The sequence below is a fragment of the Amphiura filiformis genome, chromosome 15, assembly GCF_039555335.1.
Source record: "Amphiura filiformis chromosome 15, Afil_fr2py, whole genome shotgun sequence".
Taxonomy (NCBI): Eukaryota; Metazoa; Echinodermata; class Ophiuroidea; order Amphilepidida; family Amphiuridae; genus Amphiura; species Amphiura filiformis.
Genome location: NC_092642.1, coordinates 19853274 through 19880249, shown reverse-complemented (window position 1 = coordinate 19880249; position 26976 = coordinate 19853274). Strand labels below are relative to the sequence as shown.

The window sequence follows — 26976 nt, the reverse complement described above, 5'->3', positions numbered from 1 at the left end:
ATTTTATTTTGAACAGATTTGTAGTTGTGCATGGTGATTATGATGCAGCACTGTGATACAAATGTGTACAAATATAGACTGCTCATGAGAGAGATGGTGAGAACTGTTTTCCTGAGGTGAGGTCATGAGACTGGGTCTTCTATGGTCTCTGGAAAACAGCAGACCCATGGTCTCACAGTCACCAAGGGGAAACAGTTCTCACCATCTCCCAAATAGAGTGCTAATACTTTAGGTGTTATACTTTTGTTGGAACTCTTTTTTACAGCTGCTCCACCAAGACTGAATTTTGTGAAAGGTGATGTTGTTCGAGTAACTGCAAATATGGAGAGCTTTAAGTATCTTCAACAAAACCTTGATCTTTGGGCAGAAGGAATGGAAAAGGTGATGACTTTTCATTAATGATAATTTCATACACTCTTAGAACTACACAGCCAATCAGAAAAGATGTTAGAAAAATATATGTGGAGTGCATAGAAATTGTATAATTCCACTTGCACATTCGCGTAGTACTCGCTGTGCGTAGTACTCGCTGTGCGTTCACATCTTACAGGATTGATTCATTTTTCTTAAAGGTGGGTGCAGTGATATTGGTCTAGTTTTTCAACATTTTAGTATTTTGTTTGTTATAACAAATAACAGAAATTGCAGAAATTAGTTGTTATGTATGAAATAGATTAATAAATGCAGATTCCTTATTGCTCGAGATATTGGACACAATACTGCACTTGAGCTGAATATTGATGCATCAATGCCTTCCCCCTGTGGGGCTTATACATTGGATGCATCAAAATCCTAGCATATATGCATTATTGAGTCTTTTTTCTCTATAACCTATAAATCTCACTTGAATGACCTTCAAGTTGATATAGTCAAATTTGTTTCTTTAAAGATACCAGTCAACATTTGTGTATAATCTTTCCAGACATATAAATGTTTCCTTGCAGGATATCCATCTTTTATCATAGACTCTTTTCCCTATATCCCATCATGCACTTTTCCAGGGGTACTTCCATTGGGTGAGTGTCACAAAATACATTATCCGCAGAGGGTGTTGATTTATATATGGATGTTGGTCTTCATCAGAAAAAAGGAATCATGACACCAGGGAGAAAATGATTTTCAATCAAAACCAATACTTGAATCCACTCTTGTTATATGCTATCAATCAAAATTGCATATTAAAAGTTTGCAATAATAAAACATGCTTAAGTAGTAAATAAGGAACATATATATGTTTAGACTATTTATTTAATTTTTGATAGACAAGACAAGGTTTAACTCACATTTCTTAATTTCGATAGAAGGGTATGCCTTCCACAGACCACTACAGACTATTCACAAACTGATAAAAGTCCCAGCATCACCCAATAGTGAGGGCCAATCATTCATTGAAGTGTGACAAACAAAACTGTGCGATTAACATTGGCATGGTTGCTAGACATGCACAATCAAACAATCATGAACATGCAATAATTCACAGCATAAAAGCTCAGGGACTTTGGCTATTTGCAAATAGTCTGTAGTAGTCTGTGATGCCATCATTATCACAGGTACTTTTCAGGTTCACTGCATTTCCCACATGAACTTAGTCTCATTCCTATGATGTGATGTGTGCTTGATCAGTGAATCATATACTACCAGTTCCCGTGGGAGATGCAGTGAGCCTGGAAAGCACCTGTGATCAAGATGGCATACCCTGATATCGAAAGCTAAGAAATGCAAGTTGAAACTCTTTAAATAATTATACAAACAATGCTAAAATTCAATGTCACCGAATAACCTTTATATTGTTATTTGTATAGTTTGTAATCTTTCTATATTTCAGTTGCTGATACAGTGTAATTTAGCATAAACTTTTCATTGCTGGTTTCCTCATTCCAGTTTTGTGGTCAAAAAGGATGTATCATTGATGACAGTCAAGTCAAGGATGGAATATCTTATCCAATGGTTTACTTTCAAGACGAAACCTGTGCTGTTAACCCAGATTGTCTAGAGAAAGTCAACCCAAATGATAACTCGTACAATGAAAGCTCAAGCACATGTAAGTAAAAACAATAGCCATTGGCATTATAATTTATGTTTCAGGTCCAGTTTATTTTTCAAACTGCATTTAATTGGAATTTAATTAAACGGCATGTGGTATAGGAGAAGGTTTTGAAATTAATATTTTTTGGTTAAAATTATGTTCCACTGCAGATAGTGGAATGGATGCAGTAAAAATAATTAAATAAAATGTTCAACTGATAATTGCTGTGTGATATATGGAGGCAAGATGGCCAAACCCTTATAAAAGTCCAAGCAGAAGACAAAACATATCAATCGCAACAACGACTACATCTACATAGGGTATATTGCTGATCCATTAATTATCCTTTTCTGGTGCATTGTGGGATAGAGAAGGGGCAAATCGATCGCTAATTTGCTCCTTTTCTATCCCACAATGCACCTGAAAAGGATAATTAATGGATCAAGCAATATACCCTATAAAACAAACAAGTTGACAAAGATTACAATACTGCTGCAAAAATCACAAACAATTACAAGAAGATGTGACAATTATTGTATACCAAAATAATTTTCAATTGAACATTTATTGTCAATTTCTCTTTCTCATTGGGCAACAAAAAAAAAACACCAACCCTGCTCTACAGGTGGGCAGACTTGCCAAAATATTTCAACTTTTTTCAAAAAAAATCAATCCTCTTTAATTGCATACAGTTGAAAAAAATCCCCAAAATCTGGGTAGGTTGGCACCATAGAACAGGGTGTTTTATTTTTGTCACCTGATCATCTGTTGTTCTTTTATTGTATTATGCATTGTGTTTCTTACTATATCTTCTGTTTTTATGCCTCCACCGGAGGTATTATGTTTCCTGGTTGTCCGTCCATCCATCCATCCATCCGTCCGTCTGTCCGTCCGTCTGTCCGTCCGTCCGTCCGAGCTTGCGGGTGCAATATCTCGGAACTGATAAGATGTACAGTGATGCAATTTGGTGGAGGGATGGTCATTGGTGGTCTTCAAATTCCAGTAGGTTTGGTTAGTGGGTCAAGGTCACCCAAGGTCATCTAGGGGTCATCTGAGGTCAAATTAGCAAAAAACGTCGTATGGGCATGAACCGTGGTGGGTACTGTAAACATTTAGAACCAAATTTTTTTAGGGTCATTTTGGGGTCGTCTGGGGTCACCCAGGGGTCATCTGAGGTCAAATAACTTAAAACTGTCGTATGGGCATGAACCTTGGTGGGTACTGTAAACATTTAGAACCACATTTTTTGAGGGTCATTTTGGGGTCATCCGGGGTCACCCAAGGGTCATTTGAGGTCAAATAACTTAAAACTGTTGTATGTTCATGAAACTTGGTGGGTACAGTCAACATTTAGAGTCAAATTTTTGGACGGTCTTTTGGGGGTCATCCAGGGTCACCCAGGGGTCATCTGAGGTCAAATAACTTAAAACTGTCGTATGGGCATGAAACTGGGTGGATACAGTCAACATTTAGAGTCAACGTGTTGGACAGTCATTTTGGGGTCACCCAGGGTCAAAGTTAAATTTTTGGAAGGTCATTTTTGGCCTTACATTCCACTCGGATAGTATCAAAGTACTTCCTTGCTTCTGGTACCAAAATCAAACCATTTTGATGAAGACAAAATGGGTCAAGGATCTTTCATTTGTTACACTTTTTCTAGAGTTGGCCAGTTCCTTGTGAAATTGCACCAGTTAAAATGATGCGCGTCAAGGTGGAGGCATTGCGGCCGGCGCTTTGCGTCGAGAACAGCGCAAGTTGAGATCCGCTCTAGTTGCACATGTATCTTTGTCTGTAAGTGCAATATGCAGATCTATGTAGATAAAAGTAGTCGTAGTTGGGAGTGTTGACCGGGTCCTGCTTGTCAAATGTTAATTTTGTTTGTTTCTTTTCATATACTGAAATTCTAATATTTTTTGGCAACATGCTTTTCTTTTTACTCTAGCACTCTGGCTATCTGACATAGCTGTATTGTTTATTTGTTCTGTTTTTCAAATTAGTTACAATACATTTCAAACATTAGGGATTCAAACATGTTCTGCAGATGACCTTTGCAACATAATCTCCATTGAAAAGTGATACAAGTGGGAAGCACTAAAAATAGTGATATAAAAGGACACAACATGTACACTGTACAGTATCTTCTTATTTTTTGATTTATTTTTTGATTTTTTCTATTTTTAAATTAATTATTTATTCATTTATTTTATTTATTTATTTATTTATTTATTTATTTATTTATTTATTTATTTATTTATTTATTTATTTATCTTCTTATTTTTTATTTATTTTTATTTTTAAATTAATTATTTATTTATTTATATTTATAATTTTTAATAATGTTTTTACTTTTAAACAGCACAACAGTTTGGACAAAGAGGTCCGGATGTGGCACGTAAGTTTTCATTTTAGAGCCCGGTGGTATTTTAAATCATTTGCCAAAGAGAGTTGTTAGGACATTGTGTTTTACTGTTAGGACATTGTGTTTTAAAAAGGTTTTTTAAAAATAGTAAAGTGTCTCACATAATTATATAAAGTAAAAAGTTTTATAACTTCATGTACTAAAGTTGTACGTCATCTAGCTTTCATATCTCTACATGTATAAATTGTTATGGATTTAAGTCTGATTTGGTTTATATACATTATTCTATTCATGAATGAATGAAGTAACAAAATACTGCATCAAAAACAGGAAAACCCCTTTCTTTAATTTTAAATTAAAAGGGCATTTCGTGATCCGCAGCCTCATACCCCCACTTTTTTCAAAACAAGATGAGATTTTTATGCCACTGGAAACCTCTGGCTGCTTAATGTTCATGTACAAAATATTTCTTGCAGATTAATTCATATAGCAAAGATCGTCATACTTGAATTACGTTCTGGTATACCAGAACGTAATTCAACGCAGTGGCCTATATGGAGCAGTGTAATACACATGAATGCATAACTCGCAAAGACAGAATCGGAATCAACTGTAATTTTGGGAATTAGCTCTTTTTATGGATATCTACTGAAAAATGTCATAAGAGGATGCTAGGATCACGAAATACTCCTTTAAAGCCTTAATGTACGATCTTTTTCAGAATTTACCTTTATTTTTTCAAACCCGATTTTTTGGCATATTTGTAATACTTAGTTCTAACTTAAATCTATGAGCAAACTGTCAAATTCGCCCTATTTGTAGTAAAACGGGATGATTTTCTGTTGGTCCGACATAAAGTCATAATTTTTTAGATTATGACTTTATGTCGGCCACGATCTAAACCGTAGTCTCCTACAAAACTTGTTTGATTACGCTCCCTCCACATGTGGAGGGGCGTAACAAACTTAACCCGTCAGGAGACTAACTCTGAGGCCGCACTCACTGTCCTAATCAAAATAGTGCGAGATGTTTCGAGTGATAGAGGTGAAGTTTATGATGTTGTTTCTTTGCAAATTCCCAATGTTTTTCGCGTCCAAATGTATTGGAAACTTTCATAATGATTGCATATTATCATTTTGGAAGAAAAAAGAAAAATCTAAAAATTTAAAAAGATCGTACATTAAGGCTTTAAGTTACATGCTTCCCAGTCAATACTTAGCTATTGGGAGTGTTTGGTCATATTATATCTATTCAAACTATACACTAAAAACTACCTTGAGAATCTTGAAATGTGACCATGCCCCTTTTGGTGATCAACATTTACAGATTATTGAAGAAGAGATTCACCAGGAGCAGATTCAAAACTCATACAGTTTCACCAATCCAAACAGATTGGATTGGCGAAACTGTATGGAATACATTTACAGATGTCGACAGAAATTTACATGACTGTGTCCATCAACATTTGTTTTTTTCAATAAAAATGATAATTTTATCCAAAACAGCATTAAGGGATGGGGTATGAGCGTTTGGACAATATATATTGTGGGACATTAGAGCACATCAGACATATCGAATTGCATTCTGAATACGAAGAACGTCCTTCTAATATCAAATAATTTTGATTTTTTGAAATTCGCAATACACATTTTATGGCAAATGATTGAAAATTGATATTTTTGTTATTTAACAGTACTCGAAGTAAACTTTATAAATCTGATGATATGTACTTAAAGTGTATGTAGGTGGAATGAAAAGCCGACGATCAATTGAAAATTTTGACCTTTATTATTGAAGATATGGATTTTTGTTCTTTTCCCAAAACACAAAAAAAAAATTAGGTTTTTTTGGGAAAAAAAATCCATATCTTCAATATGAAAGGTCAAAATTTTCAATTGATCGTCAGATTTTCCTCCCAGCTACATACACTTTAAGAATATATCATTAGATTTATAAAATTTACTTCGAGGACTGTTATATATCAAAAATGTGAAAAATACCAAATTTTAATAATTTGTCATAAAATTTGTATTATATCGTGAATTTAAAAAAATGAAAATTATTTGATATCAGAAAGACATTCTTCGTATTCAGAATGCAATTTGACATGTCTGATGTGCTCTCATGTCCCACAAAAAATACTGTCGAATCGAAATGCTCAAAACGCTCATTCCAGATCCCTTAACTTTCTCTTAGAAATCACATTCATATATAATTTTCAACATCTAATGTATCTTCAGAGGCAATTCCATTACAAAACATAGAAAGTATAAAGTTTATCTTTTTACCATCATTTTCTTTTTATTGAAGAATTAAGTGAAAAACAACTGCGTCAAATTGCCAGTCAAATTCCAGCTCACCAGCTTGGATGGCTAGCAACCAATCTTGGCATCTCGGATGCCAAGTTATCTCATATATATTCGGACCACAGTAGAACTGAGGAGAGAATTTACCAAGTTCTTCTGATGTGGCGTAAACGTCTCAACCGTCAAGAGCAAGGGATGGCATTGAATGTACTATTGGCAGCTTTAAAAGAACCAGATGATATGATGTACTTGCCAGGTAATGATGTATGAATGTAAATATATTATGAGTAAATTAATTCTAGTCTTAAGGTGGTATTGGATGCATTTTCTAGAAACTAGAAAATTCTTTGAGCATGTTTTAAACAGATTAATTGAGTAGGGTAAAGTACACTGATCAATATGCCTTTTGTTTGGAGCAAATCGGACATACGGTTTCCAAAATACATCAATTTATATTTTCTTTGTATCCTATTGTTTTTGTCAATAATCAATATAGTTAATGAGCTAAAAGGACTGGAAAGGCTCATTAATATGTAATTTTGCCAATATTTTGCTCAAAATCAATGCATAAATGTTCAGGGTACTTTTATTTTGCATACTTTTGCCCTGAAACTTGGTCAAAGTGTTTCTAATATGTTCTAATGTATTATATAGTGAAGCCGCCCTCTAATTTGCATATTTGCATAATTAATGAGCTAATTTGCATAAATGCTAATTAATTATGCAAATATGCAAATTAGGGGCGGCTTCACTATATAATACATTAGAACATATTAGAAACACTTTGACAAAGTTTCAGGGCAAAATCATGCAAGATAAAAGTACCCTGAACATTTATGCATGGATTTTTAGCAAAATATTGGCAAAAATTATATGTAAATGAGCTTCTCCAGTCATTTTAGCTCATTAACTTGATTGATTATTGATAAAAACAATAAGATACAAAGAAAATATAAATTGATATATTTTGAAAACCGTATGTCCGATTGACTCAAACAAAAGGCATATTGATCAGTGTACTTTGCTCTACTCAATTAATCTGTTTAAAACATGTTTAGAGCACTTTTATAATGCCTCCATAACCACCTTAACTTTATTCCTTAAAGATTGTTGGCTTTGCATGAACTTGGTGCACATTATCAACCATGAAAGCCATGGTTTAATTTTCATGATAATAATAATAATAATAATAATAATAATAATAGCGACAAGGCACACATCCACTCAATTAAGAGCGCTCAAGGCACTAAAACAAAACAAACAAACAAGATATTCCTGAAAAAAATTGGTGTCAGTTCATTTACAATGTAATTATTATTTGAATGTATTGTTAAAGATGGAATTGCATGAGAAGTTTTGCACTGCAGCACTGACAGGAACATTTAGTTCATTTATTGTTAAATAATTATACGTGTTTTGGCGCAGCGTCAGCCTTCTATTCTAGCTAAAAACGTTTTTAAAAATAAAAAATATGCAAATGAGGTAGCTAATTTGCATATTTTGCGACAAAAATCAAATGGGATCTTAAGACTGCCCCCCCCTTACCACCATCCAACCAAGTTAAATCTCTATACGCCTCACCAGTTCCAAACAATGGCAAAAAGCCTTTTTAAAAATAAATATGCAAATGAGGTATCTAATTTGAATATTTTGCAACAAACACGTGGGATCTTAAGACTGCCCCTTTACCACCACCCTACCAAGTTACATCTATATACCCCCTACCAGTTCGGGAAAATGGCAAAAAGCGTTTTTAAAAATAGAAAAAAAGGAAATGAGGTGGCTGATTTGCATATTTTATGACAAAAATAGCACCTGATCTTAAGACTGCTCTTAACCATCACCCCACCAAATTACATTTCTATATGCCTCACCAGTTCTGAAAAATGGCCAAAAGCATTTTGACAAATAAAAAAATAGGCAAATGTGGTGACTAATTTGCATATCTTGCGACAAAAATTGCATCGGATCTTACGACTGCCGCTTACCACAACCTCATCAAGTTACATCCCTATACGCCTCATCAGTTCTTCGAAATGGCAAAAAAAATCACCCAAAAACAATTTTTAAGTTAAATATGCAAATTAGCTACCTAATATGTGCCAAAAATTGCATCAAGTCTTAAGGCAGCCACTTACCACCACCCTACCAAGTTACACCCCAATACACCTCACCAGCTCCGAGCAACTGCCGCTTACCACAACCTCATCAAGTTACATCCCTATCGCCTCACCAGTTCTTCGAAATGGCAAAAAAAAAATGTAAGTTAAATATGCAAACTGGCTACCCCATTTGCATCTTTTGCGCCCAAAATTGCATCAAGTCTTAAGGCAGCCACTTACCACCACCCTACCAAGTTACACCCCAATACACCTCACCAGCTCCGAGAAACTAACCTTGAAGCCAAAGGCTTTTAAAAACAAAGTTCACACAATACATAAGTCCCCATTATAGCATAAGGCAATTTATAAGTCATTTTAAATGATTTTAAATGTGACGTATAAAATTTGTCTATAACACAGGGAGATATAAAATGTAGGGATTTGGGTACTTTTTGTTCAATTTTCACAGAAATTGAAGGATTTTGACCCATGTTTTTGTTTGTCTGTTTACCCCAGGGTCGCTGAAACAAAGAATTATATTAATTAAATCACCTAATTTATAATTAATAAAGGACAAAGAAAGATAAAAGCAAAAGTATGCTTCATTTAGTTAAACAATAAACAACTGTTGTGTAAAAAAAATAACTCTATACGACAATGCAAATCAAGATCAATTCATGGACTATTAAAGTGCACAGAGAAATGTTGAGTACCCAGTATGTAAATTAAATGGACAGCCAAAATGCCAACGGGTATGTAATTTATAAACTAGAACAGCCTTAAATTGATATCGATATTAATATTGACGTCACAGATTCGATTTGTCACATGATCGTCAAACCTGTACTAGAAGGTGTCAGTTCTGCAGGAACTGACACAAAAAAAACTAACAAGACAAAGAAAACTGGAACTAAATTAAGAAACATAACTTAAGGAAGGGGTATGAACGTTTGGACAGTATTTATTTTGGGACATTAGAGCACATCAGACATATCGAATTGCATTCTGAATACGAAGAATGTCCTTCTGATATCAAATAATTTTGATTTTTTGAAATTCGCAATTTAATACACATTTTATGGCAAATCATTAAAAATTGATACTTTTGATATTTAACAGTACTCAAAGTAAACTTTATAAATCTGATGATTTATACTTAAAGTGTATGTAGGTGGGATGAAAAGCCGACGATCAATTGAAAATTTTGACCTTTCGTATTGAAGATATGGATTTTTTCCCAAAACACCAAAAAAAATTAGGTCTTTTGGGAAAAAAATCCATATCTTCAATATGAAAGGTCAAAATTTTCAATTGACCGTCGGCTTTTCCTCCCAGCTACATACACTTTAAGAATATATCATTAGATTTATATAATTTACTTCGAGGACTGTTATATATCAAAATTTGAAAAATATCAATTTTTATAATTTGTCATAAAATTTGTATTATATTGTGATTGTCAAAAAATGAAAATTATTTGATATCAGAATGACATGCTTCGTATTCAGAATGCAATTCGATAGGTCTGAGGTGCTCTCATGTCCCACAAAAAATACTGTCGAAACGCAATAAACGCTCATTCTAGATCCCTTAAGAATTACAGAATGTCTCTGACATAAGATGAGTTTTTAACAACTTTTTAAACAGTTACATTTTTAGCAGTTCTAAAGGCAAAAACCAAAGGAAATAACTGGATACTTTCAAAGCCAAAATTGTAGAAGTGAAACTTGGTTAAAATGACTAAGTTCATTAATGACCTGCTTCTCCCGGGTTACATACCCACCTGGGGTCCATTTCACTAAACTTTTTATGAATCTTTGTAAGTCTCGAAATCATTCGTAACTTATGACACGTTGTAAGTTCCATTTCACTAAGCTTACTTACGAATGGTACCCTTTTGTAAGTAATAGGAATTTACTACAGGGACCCTTTGTAAAGTTACGTCTAGTATTGGGTATTCGTAACTTTACGAACGATTACTTGAGTTACGAAGGGTTAAAAGTTTTGTGAAATGGACCCCTGGGGGTATTTGTAAGTAGAAAGGTCAGGGGTGGTCAGTTTATTGGCCACACAGGAGTAAAAAAAACTAAAAGTGTTCCGATTTCAATGAAAATGAACTCAAATAAGGAATAGTTCTCACCTTCTATGTAGGATGCTCTGTTACATAGGAAACATCATAAAATAGGTCATGGTCAAAAGACCCTATAGGTTGCAATGGGGGTTGACCTTTATTGCTGGGTTTTGGCAATGAAGCATTCTAGGCAGTGCAAACTATTCCTTATTTGAATTCATTTTACATGACAAACAATTGTAGACCATTTTCATTGAAATCAGAGCACTTTTAGTTTTTGAAACCCTGTGTGGCCAACAAAAACTGACCACTCCCTCCCCAAATTTGACCTTCCTGCTTTACTCAAAACGGTAAGTCGCAGATAGGTCAAACTATATTTTTCTGAATTGTTATGACCTTAGAAATACTTTGGCGTGGTATTTGACAAAACCCACAGTGATAATTATATCCATTGCTGCATGTGTATGTATTTTATGTAAAATATGTACATTTGTATTGTTTGTTAGATTGTTACTTATATTTTAATATCATACAGGCACTGGAGCTCGGCCAATTACACCCAATGTGCAAAAACCACTCCTGGCTCTTCCAAGTACAAGCGGTAGTCCAGGTAATTATATTAGGGGCTGTGCAATAATTATGAACCCTGGGGAGGGTAATTATTTTTTTGGGGGGCAAGATTTTTGGCCAGCCAAAAGGAGGGGGAAGCAATTTCTGGCACACATTCATGGGGTGCCTAATAAATAAAATGCTCTAAAAAGGCTTAGGAAAACAGTACGGAATCACTTAAATATTAATACATGCAAATTGTCCTGCTCGCTGTGCTCGCAATATATATCTAGACCATTTAAAGTTTGCAAATTGGGATCCCAAAAATTTTGCATCTGCAAAGGGGGGGTGCAAAGATTATTTTGCAGGTCTGAGGGGGGCAAGCAATATTTGGTGGGCCGAGAGGGGGCAAGCAATTTGTGGCAGGGAGTTTGGACATTTTACACGGGGGGGGGGCTCATGATTATTGCACAGCCCCTTACACTTCATTCAATGCAGAAGCCCAATTCAACCAAAGGTTCTTCTTAGGACCGTCCATTTATAAACAAACATACTTAATAACAAAACTATTACAAAAGCTTTTTCTGGATTATTGTGAAACATGATTTAGAAAGTTAAAATACAGTAGTAAAAGTGATGTTTCTATGATAATCTATCATCATCTTCAGACTGGCAACCCATGATACCACTGCTCACTGTCCTTCTAAAGGCTTTGGAGACTGGCATAGAGGGCATGGTGATGAGTTGGTCAAATATGTTATGTAACTTGTAGGCCCCCTCATCTTTATTGAGAATATTGTCTTCTCTCCTAATCCAGATAACTTACTTAAGCCATATCTGATAGTTTTGTCCAACTTTTTATCTATAACTCTTCTAGTACAGTCCACTTTATATAGTCCAGCCACTCTAACTAAACAGAAATTGTGTTTTGGTAAATAAATCAATTTGATTGAGGCTTGTGCAACACATATATTCATGATGAATAAGTAACGACGGCAAAACTGTTGAAAACATTAGAAATTAGGCTCATCTCCCATGTTGGGGATAGATATTTTTGCTTCTAATATGATATTTCAAGTAATATTATACTTCTTATGAATGAGCACTCATTTCAAACTAAATCTGTTTATGTGTGTTTTAATTGTCAGACTACACAGATTCAACTGCAGTTGATACCAGACGACATTTGAAAACAATAGAAGGTGACATAGAACAAAAAGGGAAATTATTATCTGAGAGTGAATTATATGGTGAGATTGCATTCTTATTAAATCATAATCATGTGTAAATACTTGTACATTATTATGTGTTGATGCCTCAAGTTATATATATGTGACGTGTCATGTCAAAAGGAGACACTTTTGGGGAGGATCGTAAATGGAGAAATAGCCAAAAACCTACCCGGTGGTGATTTTTTCACAATTTGGGTTTTTGTTGCGAATTTGTGATGTTATTAATGTTAAAAATATTGTCTGATAGTTTCAGACCGGAATATAACTGGCATCTTGTATTTTTTGAGACATTTTTCAAGGTAAGTCCTACTCTCTACATTGTCAATAATATTTTTAAAGGCCGATATCGCAATTTCCAATTTTATAAAAAATAACTTACTAACTCAATATCTTCGCTTAGGAATGTCCGATTTCATTGGAGAAAACGGCGTTGTGGAGCAAAATATCTCTATATTTACGATATGTAAAAACCTCAAAATTGATAACCTGCCCAAAAGTGTCTCCTTTTGACATGACACGTCACATATATGCAGCTATCACACTATGCTAGGACACCACATATAGTTTGGTCCTATAGCACTATTGGTGCCCCGATAACCGATGACTCCAGTAGTGTAGCCAGCTGGGGTGGTTACGGTTCCCTATCTCTAAGGACCGCTATCTCTAAGGTTCGCTATCCCCAAGGTTCGTTATCACTAATTACGAAAAAGGTCCACTATACCTAAGGTTCGATATCACTAATTTTTAAAAAGGTTTGGTATTCCTAAGGTTCGATATCACTAATTTTAAATAAAGTCCGCTATCACTAATTTATTGAAGGTTCGCTATCTATAAGGTTCGCTATCACTAATTTAAAATAAGGTCCGCTATCTCTAATTTTAATAATCCCGGTATCCCTAAGGTTCGCTATCTCTAATTTCTAAGGTCCGCTATCTCTCATTTCAAACAAGGTTCGCTATCTCTAATTTATAATAAGGTTCGCTATCTCTAATTTTAAATAAGGTTCGCTATCTCTAATTATTTGAAATTAGAGATATCGGACCTTATTTTAAATTAGAGATAGCGGACCTTTTTTAAAATTAGAGTTAGCGGACCTTATTTAAAATTAGAGATAGTGGACCTTATTTAAGATTAGTGATAACGAACCTTAGGTATAGCGCACCCTAATCAAAATTAGTGATAGCGAACCTTAGAGATCGAACCTTAATTAATTAGGGATAGCAGAACCCTAAACAAAATTAGTGATAGCGAACCTTAGGTATAGCGGACCTTTATTGCAATTAGTGATAACGAACCTTAGAGATAGCGAACCTTCAATAAGTTAGTGATAGCGAACCTTATTTAAAATTAGTGATATCGAACCTTAGAACTAGTAAACCTTATTCTAAATTAGTGATATCGAACCTTAGAAGTAGCTGACCTTTTTTTAGGTATAGCGAACCCTTTTCTCTATTAGAGATAGCGGAATTCTGATCTCCATAGACTTTACACGTTAGTGATAGCGAACCTTAGAGATAGCGAACCTTAGAGATAGCGAACCTTAGAGATAGCGAACCTTAGAGATAGCGAACCTTAGAGATAGCGGTCCTTAGAGATAGTGGGATGTCATATCGGGAAGGCAAAGGAAAAGAAAAGGGCAAGGAGCCTGTTTTCCTCCAAAATTGAAGTGTGCAATATTTTGTCGGTTTGCGACCAGGATGTGGGGTTCAGATTTTGGTAATTTCCTTCAAGTTGTATTTAATAATTAAATTGCAAGGGAGGGAAGGGAGGGAATCAGAGGGCAAGGGAGCATCATTCAATACTGTCAACATTAACTGGGTAGACCTGCGAAGTGGACGAGATGGCCATCTGATCCTTTTGGAATGCAGTTCTTTGTGTTGCGATCCTTTGAGCAGTGCCTGTTGTGACTAGGATCAGTTGCTAAGCATGCCATGCAGCGTGATCCAGTGTTAAGAAAGTGAAGTGGTCTGTGATGTTGTTTTGTGATACTGAAAACTGAATACATCTGATTCAAACAATTTTGAGCCAAACAAATGAGGTAAATCAAAGAAAAGCGTATTACATGTATTATTGATGTAAGACGAATAGCGATATGCACACAGTTTATACATTGCTGATTCAATGATACATGTACACATGAGCTCACATGCACGAGATGTGATAGCCATCATTCGATTGACGAATTTGGAATAAAATCAGAGATCTCAGGATTTAATATAAAAACTTAAATTTTTAATTAAAGCACTTCAGGCTTAGTCTTTCATGTGGTATTTTAGTACACCATTACAATCATGCAAAAAGTAGAAATTTAAGAAAAATTGAGGGTGTTGCTGTGGAGCAAATCACATATTATTGCTTTAACTGATTGAGTGTACATTTACGACATTCTATTCTTTCCAAGGACTGCTCCTGATATCTTTTTATCCCTCATTAGGTAAAGGTGGGCCCAGCCTTAAAGTCCTTTTGGTCTTATTTGGCCTCTCCTTCTTATGTTTTCCCCCTTCCATGGCAACTGTCAATTGGTAGCAGGCCATCTTTTCATCCCATGTGCCTCCTCATAACATAGGCCTAATAATAGTTTTTGTATTTTATATATATTATTTGTTTTTTTTGCTATGATATCACGTACTCTTTGTCCATATTGAGTGTACATGTCTAAATGTATTTATTTTTCACCTGTTCATACTCATTTGCATGATACTGATATTTTGATTTAAAATTAATTTTGTATTAATTATAGTTTATTACCCAACTCATACTGAGTGTATTTGCTTAAAATGCAGTCATACAAAGTGTACCGTGTTTTAATTTATTACTAGCGGGACACCCGCGCGACCCGCTAGATGAGTAAATGGGAGCGTTCACTAAAATAGGAGGAATTACTGAACAGGTAGAAAAATAGAAAAGGTAAATTTTGTTTATCTAAACCTGACTCTCCTTCTAAGGCCAATATTTCCTTTTAGCTTCTTTCTTTCTTTTGAATTTCTTCTACATTGGCCACTTTTGTTCCATTCCATTTTTTTTTTAATTTTTGCTCTTTCTTTCTTTCTTTCTTTCTTTCTTTCTTCTATTATTTTTGCTTCCTTTCTTCCTGGCCGTATATTTATAGTCTTCGTAGACCTAATCCCGTTTTCCCCGCCGATATCCCATCCCGTATACATAAACTATAACCCAGTACACAAGTTGGCTATGCGCACCTGTGCGTGCGAGTCAAGTGGCGCGCGTTGTGTACGCCGAAGTGCTAACGACGCGCTTTCTGCTAGATATGTGGACGCGTTGGTTGGCATAACCCGTAAACAACCAGCCGCTATATATTTACCCGAAAACTCACTTTTTTACTGATTTTGAGGCCAATTCTTGACCGTTTTCAACCAAATAAAGTGCAATGCATTCCCCGTATATTCCTCAATCTCCCATATGAATTTGGCGACATGGAGATCGAAACTGACGGAGCCTTTCAATCTTCATACCCACAACATTCGCCTATTTATAGTAAGATACTGTATTATTTATTATTCATTTTCTATTATTGTTGTTGCTATGTAAGATGGAAAAGCATATGTGAATAAACTACTTTGAATTGAATTGAATTGAATATCTGTGCGATAAACCAGCTTTAACAAGAATAATTGCAAAGTACTTTGTAAATGTAAAAGAGTAAAAGTTAAAAAGAATGCATGCCTATGGTGATCGCTCCAATTTAGTGAAATGGAAAGCGTGGAGTGAATTTCACTCTTACTAGAGTGAAATGCAACTCAATTGGAGTGATCACTGTAGGCACTCTGTAGAGTCAAATTCACTCTTTTACAGTATAGAGAGTATGAAAATGACAACAGACAAAATGCCCAACATGATTAAAATGATTCATTTACAAATCTTTGAAAGGAAAAAGGAAATTTTGAGTAGGAAGACAAAATACTGTGAATATTAAGTCCATTTCTCCATCCCTACATCATATGTGACTCCTCGCCACAACTGAGCCCGGATGTCGCCAGTGCCACTATTGAGATATGCTCCATCGAACTTAACAATAAACAATAGGAAAGAAAGGATTTATTGACTGTTTTATTGATTTTTCACTACTTAAATGTCAAGTACTATAGACATGATATACATCATTTTAAAGCTAATTTCAAGCAGAATATTTTGGTTGAATATCTCAAAATGATGATTGGCGACATCCGGGCTCAGTTGTGGCGAGGAGTCACATATAGAAATATACAAGAAGGAAGGAACAAGTCAGAAATTGAGTATGCCCTTACCGAAAGGAAAACTTTTTGTAAGCAGTCATTGAGCAGTCTTACAGGCAGTCACTGCTGTCATTCATGTAATAAAGGTCACTGATATATACATGCACAAGTGAAGCTCTATTTAAGCCTTCAAAGCACTATAGGCAGTCGCTAGCAGTCGCTAGGCCTTCAAATTGACCTTAACCCTAAACCTCCTAAGAACCACAAAATAATACTTGATATATGCACTGCGTGTGCGTGCATCCCACGTGATGTCATGATGCAATCACCGTAAGTGATATATACACCTGGCCAAAGAAAGACCCATGGCTAAGTGTTGATGACCTAGTCCTTAGCATGCGAGGGTCTTGGGTTCAAATCCATCCAGTGCAAACAACATATTTGTTTGTTTTCTCTTTCTTCCTTCTTTCCTTCCAGTCACCAAAAAGCCCTTGGGGCATTAGGGTTATGGTTGGTCTGAACCAAGGCATGTTTTAAAATGCAGAATTCCACTTTTCTTGAATTCTATATTCATTATGTGTACTTAAAGTTTGAACTGAAAATTTTAGGTTTTTAATATTTCACCCTTTTGCATCTGAAATCGTCCACATGGTCAATGGCGGGAAATCTTGCCAATCTCATTGCTAAACAGGCGCGTATGTTTGCCTTGCGCCTGACGCAACAAGCCTGACCGTGTTTCCCTGTGTGCTACTAATGACACACGTGCGATTCACCCTTCCCTGTATCTCGCGCGAGACTTAAAAACAACTTCTCTGACCGAAGACATGGCCGGCCGGGAAATTCATTCGGCTTGATGAACAATTTTTCCTCTTTTTTATGGAAAATATTGCTTGGAATTTCGTAAAACTTGCGCGGAAGTTGTATCTTAATTACGACTACGAGCTGCGTGAATAACAGGAATCAAGATTATCACATTTGAAAACAAGAGTTGCTTGATTGCTGTCTACTGCCACTTTTGATACAAAACGGCGATTTAAAATGTGTTCATTTTCGTGCATGTTTTCAATTTTTCGTGCAAGCTAACAGATTCATTATAGAAAATAAAGGTAAAATTTTGGTCTTATCGTGTACAGCTCCTTTTCCTCTAGGAGGCGTTCTTTCATTTTTTTAAATTTCTGTCCAAAAACAAAAATATACACCAGTATAGAGGCCGTCAGCGTGCCGTCATATGCCGCCATCTTGTGGGTACACGCTGTGATGGTCGTTCGATCTCCATGCGTGAGCAGCAAAATCACCGCGTTGAGACGCGATAACAGCTTCTGCGCCTTCTGCTAGCGTAACTCATGAACACACAGATCATTTGTACCCACAAGATGGCGAAAGGCTGACGGCCTCTATTGCCTAAATTAGGCTGAAACTGTCAAATTTCAACCATTTTTATCAAATATTTCTAAAAGATGGTCAAAATTCAAAAAAATAAAAAAACGGATCCTAGATTTTCATACCTAGTTTTTGAAAATCAATAAGAAAAACAAATTTTACTGACAAAATAATTAGTTACGGTGTACGTAAATTTTTGGGTCAAAATCATGCTTTTTGATGATTTTCTCCAAAAGTAAGCATTTTTACATAAATCTGACGTCACCGTTGGATTTGTCAGGTCATTTCCATTCTAAATATGTATACTTTTATACACTTTATATCAACAATTTAGAAGTTACAAGACCAAAACGTTTTTCATAATTCCATGGTTCAGACCAACCTTAAGCAGTCGTTAGGCAGTTGACTGCCTATTTGAAGCTATAATTTAGGCAGTTGCTTGCCTGAAATGAAGCACTAAAATTTGTTTTTGTGTCAATGTATCTTCATATAATATCCTCCCAAATTTGCATACCTGTACTTTTATACATACATAGTTACATGTTTATATATTCTTTATTAATATATCAGAGAGAGGCAAGAAACACATGAAAAAGGGTGAAGAAGTTCCTCAATCAGTTGCCAAACAAGCTGTCCCTGCAATGACAAGTGGTGATTCTCTTGCAGCAGACACAAGTACACCTCACACCAAATCTGATGATGATAAACCTCAGGATGCAAAGGATAAATCATCAACATCCAAGCCTGCAAAAGATTATAAAACATTTAAAAAAAGAGATCGTGTAAGAGTGAAGAAATTGTCAAATGAGGAAATGAAAAGATTGCAAAAAGACCATGGAGGACTCAACCCATTAATGAGCATGGTAGGAAATAACAATTTTTTGTTATTATAGTTCATAAGAATATTAATAATACAGTTCACATGCAACAGCATTTCAGATCTGCTTTATGTTTTAAGGAAACCAATTTTAGCCTAAAGAAAAAAAAAAAATGGCACTCCTGCAAGTGAGTGTAGGAGCATTAAAACTAAGAAAGAAAACCAAAATGTAAAATTTCCTCCACCATGGCTAGGCACTTGGATCTATCCAGTTATACTAATTCTGATGCTATATCTTAGGTCATCTAGAAAACATTAATATGAATGCAGTATAGGTGATGCTTCAATATATGTTTTGAATGATTGTTTAGAAAGAACAATATTTATTGTTTAGAAAGAACAATATTTACTTTCTAAACTGGTTTATTTTATTGTAATGTCTTGTCTTTGCTTTGCTTGTATTTGCATTTGTACTGTTTGTCGGCAACCTGCACCCCACAAGCTTGCTCCGTGTGTGTATTTTGGAAGTTGTGAAATAAACGTTTCTTGAATTGAGTTAATGATCCTCATATTCAGAGAGATTGAATTGCTTTGAGGAAGTCATCATCAATTAATATAAAATCAAAACAGCACCAATTGTACATTTACTCAGTATATTCTATGCTATTTTTTTGTCAAGACTTGTGGAAGGCTAGGGAAGGTGAGGAAAGTTGACAGTGATGGAGATATTCATGTAAAAACAGATGATGGCCCCTCTTACTACTACAATCCGGAGTGTCTGGTACATGTTTCAGAAGATGAAGAAAAGGATATAGCAGATGATCAATCCGCCATGTTTAAGAAAGGAGACCGAGTACTCATCAAAGATGTGCCTGAAGAGGAAATGAAGAAATATCAAAAAGAGAGTGGTGGATGGAATAACTTGATGACAGAGGTATAGTGCTGCAACATTTTTCTTAGTTATTAAAGGTTTATGGCCCAATGAAAGCCTCATGTGTACCCCACTGTGTAAGACAATTGGAGACACAATTAATATATTGTACATACATAATTTGAGGACTTTAAGTAATCTTCTGATTTTCCACCCTTCATATCTTCAGTTCATGACTTGACATTGCCTTTTTTTGTTTTCCTCTTTCCTTTTTTTTTGTATTTTATTTTTGATAATCTAGTAATACAATGCAATTATTCTGTTACAGATAAGAGGCAAGCCTTGTATTGTAAGCAAGATCCAGCTGTCAAGTATTGTTGTGACTATGCTGACTGGTGATATATGGGCCATACATCCACTAATGCTCACCAAAGATGGAGTGGACAGTGTATCTTTTGAGATGGAACATCATTTTAGAAAAGGGGATAAAGTAAAAGTCAAGCTAATGGAGATTGAGGAAATGAAAAAGCTCCAAAAGGGAAATGGTGGATGGTCTTCACAACTAGCAACAGTAAGTATGTTAAAGGAGTATTTTTGATCCTAGCATCCTCTTTTTATGACATTTGTCAGTACATATCCACGAAAAAAGCATATTCCCAAAATTTCAGTTGATTCCGATTTTGCGTTTGCGAGTTATGCATGATTATGTGTATTACACTGCTCCATAGACAATACGTTGTAATTTCGTTCTGGTGCACCAGAACGAAATTCAAATTTCATGATATCTTTGCTAAACGAATTAATCTGCAAGAAATATTTTGTACATAAACATTATGTAGCCAGAGTATTCCAGTGATATAAAAATCTCAACTTTTTTTGAGAAAAGTGGGGGATGAGGCTGTGGATCACGAAATGCCCCTTTAAGATATTGGTACTAAAATATTCCAAAATAATATCCCAAAGATTACACAAATAGTACAAATAACAGCCTATCCTTCATGTAAACCAATTAACCAAAGAGCATTGAATAAAGCTAAGCTTGAAATATCCCACTATTATTATATTCAACATTTGTCCCTCCCAGTTACAAAATTATTGGCACATCACTGAATTGGTTCATAGATGTCCTGGGGATAGATGATAGACTGATCTCCACCCACCTAATGTCAGAATCTTTGTTAATAAGATTGATGACACATTGTTTTACTATAGGGTAACAACCTACCCCTATAACTTCTAGCCTGGGCTCCCCTACAATATACTGTATAAAGATAAAACCTTCAATGTGCAGTTATGTGCTATATTCAATGACCTAGAACTAGTAAAAACTAGAAGTAAAAAGATTAAAACTTTCAACTGCACTCACCAGGTTATTTAGTAAAAACTAGTAAACCATAAACAGGCAATTTCTTTTTTGTGGCCAGGCATAAAAGTGTGTCTGGTACTCCCTATTTTTTTCATGATTTATTATCTACACATTAATGTACAAAATATATAAATGTAATTGAAAATAATTTGGTCGAGTGGTTCTGCTATGATCGAAAACCTTAAGCAAAGAGTAGCGCCCTCAATTAGAAACCCCATGTAGTTCAAACTCAATTCGCTTGATATATATACAATATTGATTGCAAACAACCAGAAGGTAAAAAAAAAAAAAAAAATTAAAACATACAGGCCGGATGGTTTACTGTCCTCTTCAAAGGACAGAGTATTCACATGGTTCATTTACTCAATTCTAAATTAACTATATGCCATAGAGAGAGCAGATGGGTGAATTATATCTACAGATATTGCCAATTGAATTCAGATCAAGGGTTTAACTGAGCCTATAGCCCACAATTATCTATCAGGCATGAGAATTTTCAGTTTTAAAACTGAATTCAGTTTTTTTAAGTCAAAATTTCCACAATTTCAGCCTGTTTTGTGTACTTTTTGCCCAATTTCGTACACATTTCATTTTTTTTAGGAAAGAGCAGTCTCACGCCTGCTTTATACGCCTAGGGTGTTTTCATTTGCATATGCTATACATCACTGAGTGGCGACCATATCTATCAGGTACACCAATCCGGCCCGGTGAGTCGCTACTGGCAGGGATTTAACCAGGCACCTCATTTTTAAAGTTATGTGATAAAGAAGAAAATTGTTTTATTGTTGTATATTTCATTTGTTGTTGTTTTTACAGCACATGAACAAGACTGGTGTCATTGTCAGCATACAAAAGGGAAGAGTTTGCATAGTCAAAATGGATAATGGTGAAAGAACTGCTTTTTACAGAGCTTGTTTGACATTGGTAGAGCCAGCAGCCAAGAAGGAGTCCTCAGATGACTCATCTGACTCAAGTGATGATTCAAGTGATGATGATGGTATGAAAAATAAACTTAGGTCTAAATCATTACAATAGTACAGAACAATAGAAATATAGTGAATCTAATCTAATCTTCCCTGGCAGAAATTCTATACAGCAAGAAATGTATCAAAAGTGTATCAAAACTATATCAGATAGCAATTTGATGCAGTTTTGATTGAAAATGAATCAACTGAAAATAAAGGGTGTCAAAACTGTATCAAATACTACCTAACTGTATCAAAATGTATCTAAAGTGTATCAAATTTGAACTTAGTTAATTTTGGCACTGCTTGTGGTGTATCACACCACCAAAGCCCCATCCCCCAAAAAATATGCGTATGAAATTGGTGGGGAGTAGTGCCAGAGGTTCTCGACCTGATTGGATTTTCAGCCCCAAATATGGTAATTAAATACCTAATTTGCATAATTTATGCATATCAAGCAAAATACCTTGTGAACAGGTATCTGGAGATCCGTATTGGGTTACAGTGACATAACTTGGTGGGGAACACTGAGTAACGCAGCCAGAGGTTCTCGACCTGATTAGATTTTCGGTGCAAAATATGCTTAACGCAATGACATTTTGGGGTCATCCAGGGTCAAACTGTAGTAAGACTAAAATTGTCAAGGTCAGTTTGGGGTCATTCAGGGTCATCTGGGGTCAAATGGCCATAGATTGTTGAAGGTTCATGAAATTTGGTGGGAACAACCAGCGATCATTTAGGGTCAAATTATTATTGCAGGTTCATGAAATTTGTTTGGAACGACCACCGTAGTGAGACAAAAAATGTCAAGGTCATTTTGGGGTAAAATCACCATAGATTGTTGCAGGTCAAAAAGGTCAAATCTTGAAATCGGTCCAATCAAGCTCAAATTCAACAGGAATGATCCTTGCGACATTCTTATCATGTTTAAAATATTCAACAGGAATGATCCTCATGACATTCTTAACATGTTTAAAATATTTATGACCCCAGTTCAGGGGGGTCAAAGTTCAGGGTCATAGGTCAAATTTCAAAATTGGCCCAATTGAGCTCAAATTCAACAGGGATGATCCTTACAACATTTTAAACATGTTACAAACATTAATGACCCAAAGGCCAAAGTTAAGGGTCAAAGGTTGCATTTTGAAATTGGTCCAATCAAGGTCAAATTCAACCGGAATGACCCTTACAACATTCTGGCAGCATTGGGCAGTACGGGAGGATACACTTTTGATATATGTATCAAATATATATCAAATGAAAGGATAAGAATTGGAACACTAATTTGATACACTTTTGATATAATTATGTATGATAATGTATCAAATATGTATGAAATGAAAGGATAAGAATTGGAACGCTGTTTTAATGCATTTCATTTGATACAGTTTTGATATGTTCTATTTGATACACCCAACTTATTTGATACATTTTTGATACATTATCTTACCATTTGATACACTTTTGATATATATGAAATGTGTATGAAATGAATGGACAAGAATTTCAACGCTAGGATTAGAATTGGAATGCTTATTTGATAGTGACATATTTGATACACTTTTGATATAATTATGTATGAAATGAAAGGATAAGAATTGGAATGCTGTTTTAATACTTCTCATTTGATACAGTTTTGATATGTTTCATTTGATACATTTGATACACAAAACTTATTTGATACATTTTTAATACATTATCTTAGCATTTGATACACCTTTGATATGTATGAAATGAAAGGATAAGAATTTCAATGCTAATTTGATTAGAAGGATTAGAATTGGAATGCTTATTTGATACAGTGACATATTTGATACAATTTTGATATAACTATGTATCAAATATGTATGAAATGAAAGGATAAGAATTGGAATGCTGTTTTGATACTTCTCATTTGATACAGTTTTGATATGTTGCATTTGATACACCCAACTTATTTGATACATTTTTAATACATTATCTTAGCATTTGATACACTTTTGATATGTATGAAATGAAAGGATTAGAATTTCAATGCTAATTTGATGCAGTTTCAATACAATTTTGATACATAAAAGGATTAGAATTGGAACGCTTATTTGATACAGTGACATATTTGATACACTTTTGATATGTTCCATTTGATACACCCAACTTATTTGATACATTTTTCATACATAATCAATTAACATTTGATACTCTTTTGATATATTTTAAATGTGTATGTAATGATAGAATAAGAATTGCAATGCTAATTTGATACAGTTTTAATACAATTTTGATACATAAAAGTGTATCAAATGAGGGTTCAATTCAAATACATTTTATTTGATACATTTTTGATACATATCAAAAGTGATGTCAAAATTGTATCAAATTTCATCCAGGGTTGTTACTGCCTTGCAGCTTTCAAATTTCATTTTGCAAAGTAATATATCATGATAGTTTTGCAGTATATAATATTGCAATTGATGTAACAATGCCACTTAATTATTATAGCTGTTTAGCTATATTATCTCAAAATACAGATGAGATGATATTGATATTGACCCAAGCCAAGGGTAGGTATGTGCTGTGTTCAAGGCTCTCAGTTTTTGTCTTTGTGATATTTCTTTAAGACCCCAGCTCAGCATGCTCCAGCAAGGCTGTCACACTCCTATATTACTGCCTGTACAACTGATAAAGATGCTTTCACGGCTACTAAGAGATTTTTATGCCTCCACCACGAGGCATACTGTTTTTGCACTGTCCGCATTCGTCGCACCTCTGGATGCTGTATCTCGTGAATGGAAAGGCGGATTGACTTCAGATTTTCAGAATAGGTGTGCCATTGTCAGAAACACTGGCTACTTTTTTTCGGGTGGGGTTCCAGGTCATATACTGAGGTCAAAGGTCATTTGATATCAACTTACTATCAAATCCTATTGCAACAAACTTGGGTCATAGCTGCACTATGGGAACCCTCATCTATTGGTGGTGTTCAACATCATATACTGAGGTCAAAGGTCATTTGAGGTCAACTGGTAAATTACTATTATTTAAGACTTTAGCTTAAAATTTGGCCTCATATGAACAATATAAAACCTAATGCAACCAAACTTGAGTCATATCTGCACTAGGAGAACCCTCAGCTATAGGTGCTGTTTAAGATCATATTCTGAGGTCAAATGTCATTTGAGGTCAACTTTTGGTTTAAAGTTTAGTGTCATATGAACAGTTTAAATCCTAATGCAACCAAACATGAGTAGTAGCTGCATTATGGGTACCTTCATGTATTGGTGGTATCCAAGGTCACATACGGAGGTCAAAGGTCATTTGAGGTTATGTTTTGTTTGTTTTATACCACTCATACAGTTTGACATTTAATAGCTCTTATAATATCTTTCTGAATTAAAATTGCCTCCATGGTGGAGGCATCCCAATTGACACCTTTCTAGTTGAGCCTTAAATTTCAAAGTGACATAATGCTGGTGTACCGGTTCAGTAGTTACATGCATAGGTACTCTATTTTTACTGCCCTGTGAATGACAATCTGATTTCTCACATATATTATTCAAAAGAGCCACTGGAGGTCCACTTATTTAATTGTCCCCTTTCCCCCACCAAACAAAGCGATGTTTGGAGAGGGGACTTGTAAAATTATTGGAACCATTGGACATACGGTTTTCATAATATACCAATTTATATTTTCTTTGTATTACTGTTTTTATCAATAATGAATGTAGTTAATCTATATATAGTTTGATCAGCTCGTAATAGGCGGGAAATGTTAGGCTTTTACCACTACGCCGAAAAGTAGACCCACGTTAAGAGTGCTATTAGTTGGCCTGTATGGTCTATATTTTGTGTGTAAAAAGAAAGTAGAGGACTTGAATTAATAATTGGTAATGTTTCTGGTGTGATGTCACAAGGTAATTCTCAAAATAAAATATTTTGATATTAATCCGTGATGTTATAAGGCCTGCCGATTACGAGCTAATCAAAGTATAATATGACTGAAAAAAGTTTATGAGTATGTAATATTTGCCTATATTTTGCTCAAAATCAATGCATAAATGTTCAGGGTACTTTTATTTTGCAAATTTTGCCTTGAATCTTGGTCAAAGTGTACAGCAGTGATCGCCATACATTAGAGTTTCTAGAATGCTGCTAAAATAAATTTTTAATGCTAATTTATTGCACATTCTAGGGAAGCGTGGTTACCTTTTTGAAATCGCCGAGTGGGAGGGTTTTTAATGAAATATTTTTTGTGTTAAAACTGAAGCATCCTATAAAAGAATATATGAATATTAACTGCACATCATAAATAATGATTCGTGATATCCAATCGTGCTAAAATTTATGTGGTTTAGGAGGCAAAGAATTTTATTTTTTTTTTATATATGCTAAAATATTTTCTGAATTTATAGTCAAAATTAACACTCAATTGATGCTGAAAATTTTATGTAAATTTTATGTAGGTCCCGACTAAAGATTACTGTTTCGTCTTTATGGGAATCTAATCTTTTAATATCTGAAAGAATCTTTTGGGACCTACGTGGTCTTTTCCTATAAATTGCACAAATTCAGACCGTCTTACAAGAAAAATGGCAGGCTGACTGACTGGGCTCCATACCTCGCAACCGATGCGATGTCCTGCAGAGCATGTGGCCGAAATCAAAATCGATTTATGTATTGTGTATGTATCATAGGACCCTCGTATTAATTGTCTGTATGCGCTTGAGAATTCAACAATATTAATAATGGTAGCTCTATTATAATAC

The 26976-nt window shown here is 34.9% G+C and overlaps 1 protein-coding gene across 1 annotated transcript in view; it reads left to right on the top strand.

Annotated features, from left to right (window-relative positions):
- LOC140170773 (uncharacterized) overlaps positions 1 to 26976 on the top strand; it is a 47167-nt gene that overhangs the window by 14243 nt on the left and 5948 nt on the right. The window contains exons 2-11 of the mRNA XM_072193998.1: positions 266 to 381; positions 1882 to 2041; positions 4383 to 4418; positions 6696 to 6947; positions 11400 to 11474; positions 12562 to 12663; positions 18786 to 19078; positions 19712 to 19966; positions 20232 to 20474; positions 22086 to 22266. Coding sequence (XP_072050099.1) covers positions 266 to 381; positions 1882 to 2041; positions 4383 to 4418; positions 6696 to 6947; positions 11400 to 11474; positions 12562 to 12663; positions 18786 to 19078; positions 19712 to 19966; positions 20232 to 20474; positions 22086 to 22266 — 1713 coding nt within the window. The remainder of the gene's footprint in view (positions 1 to 265; positions 382 to 1881; positions 2042 to 4382; positions 4419 to 6695; positions 6948 to 11399; positions 11475 to 12561; positions 12664 to 18785; positions 19079 to 19711; positions 19967 to 20231; positions 20475 to 22085; positions 22267 to 26976) is intronic.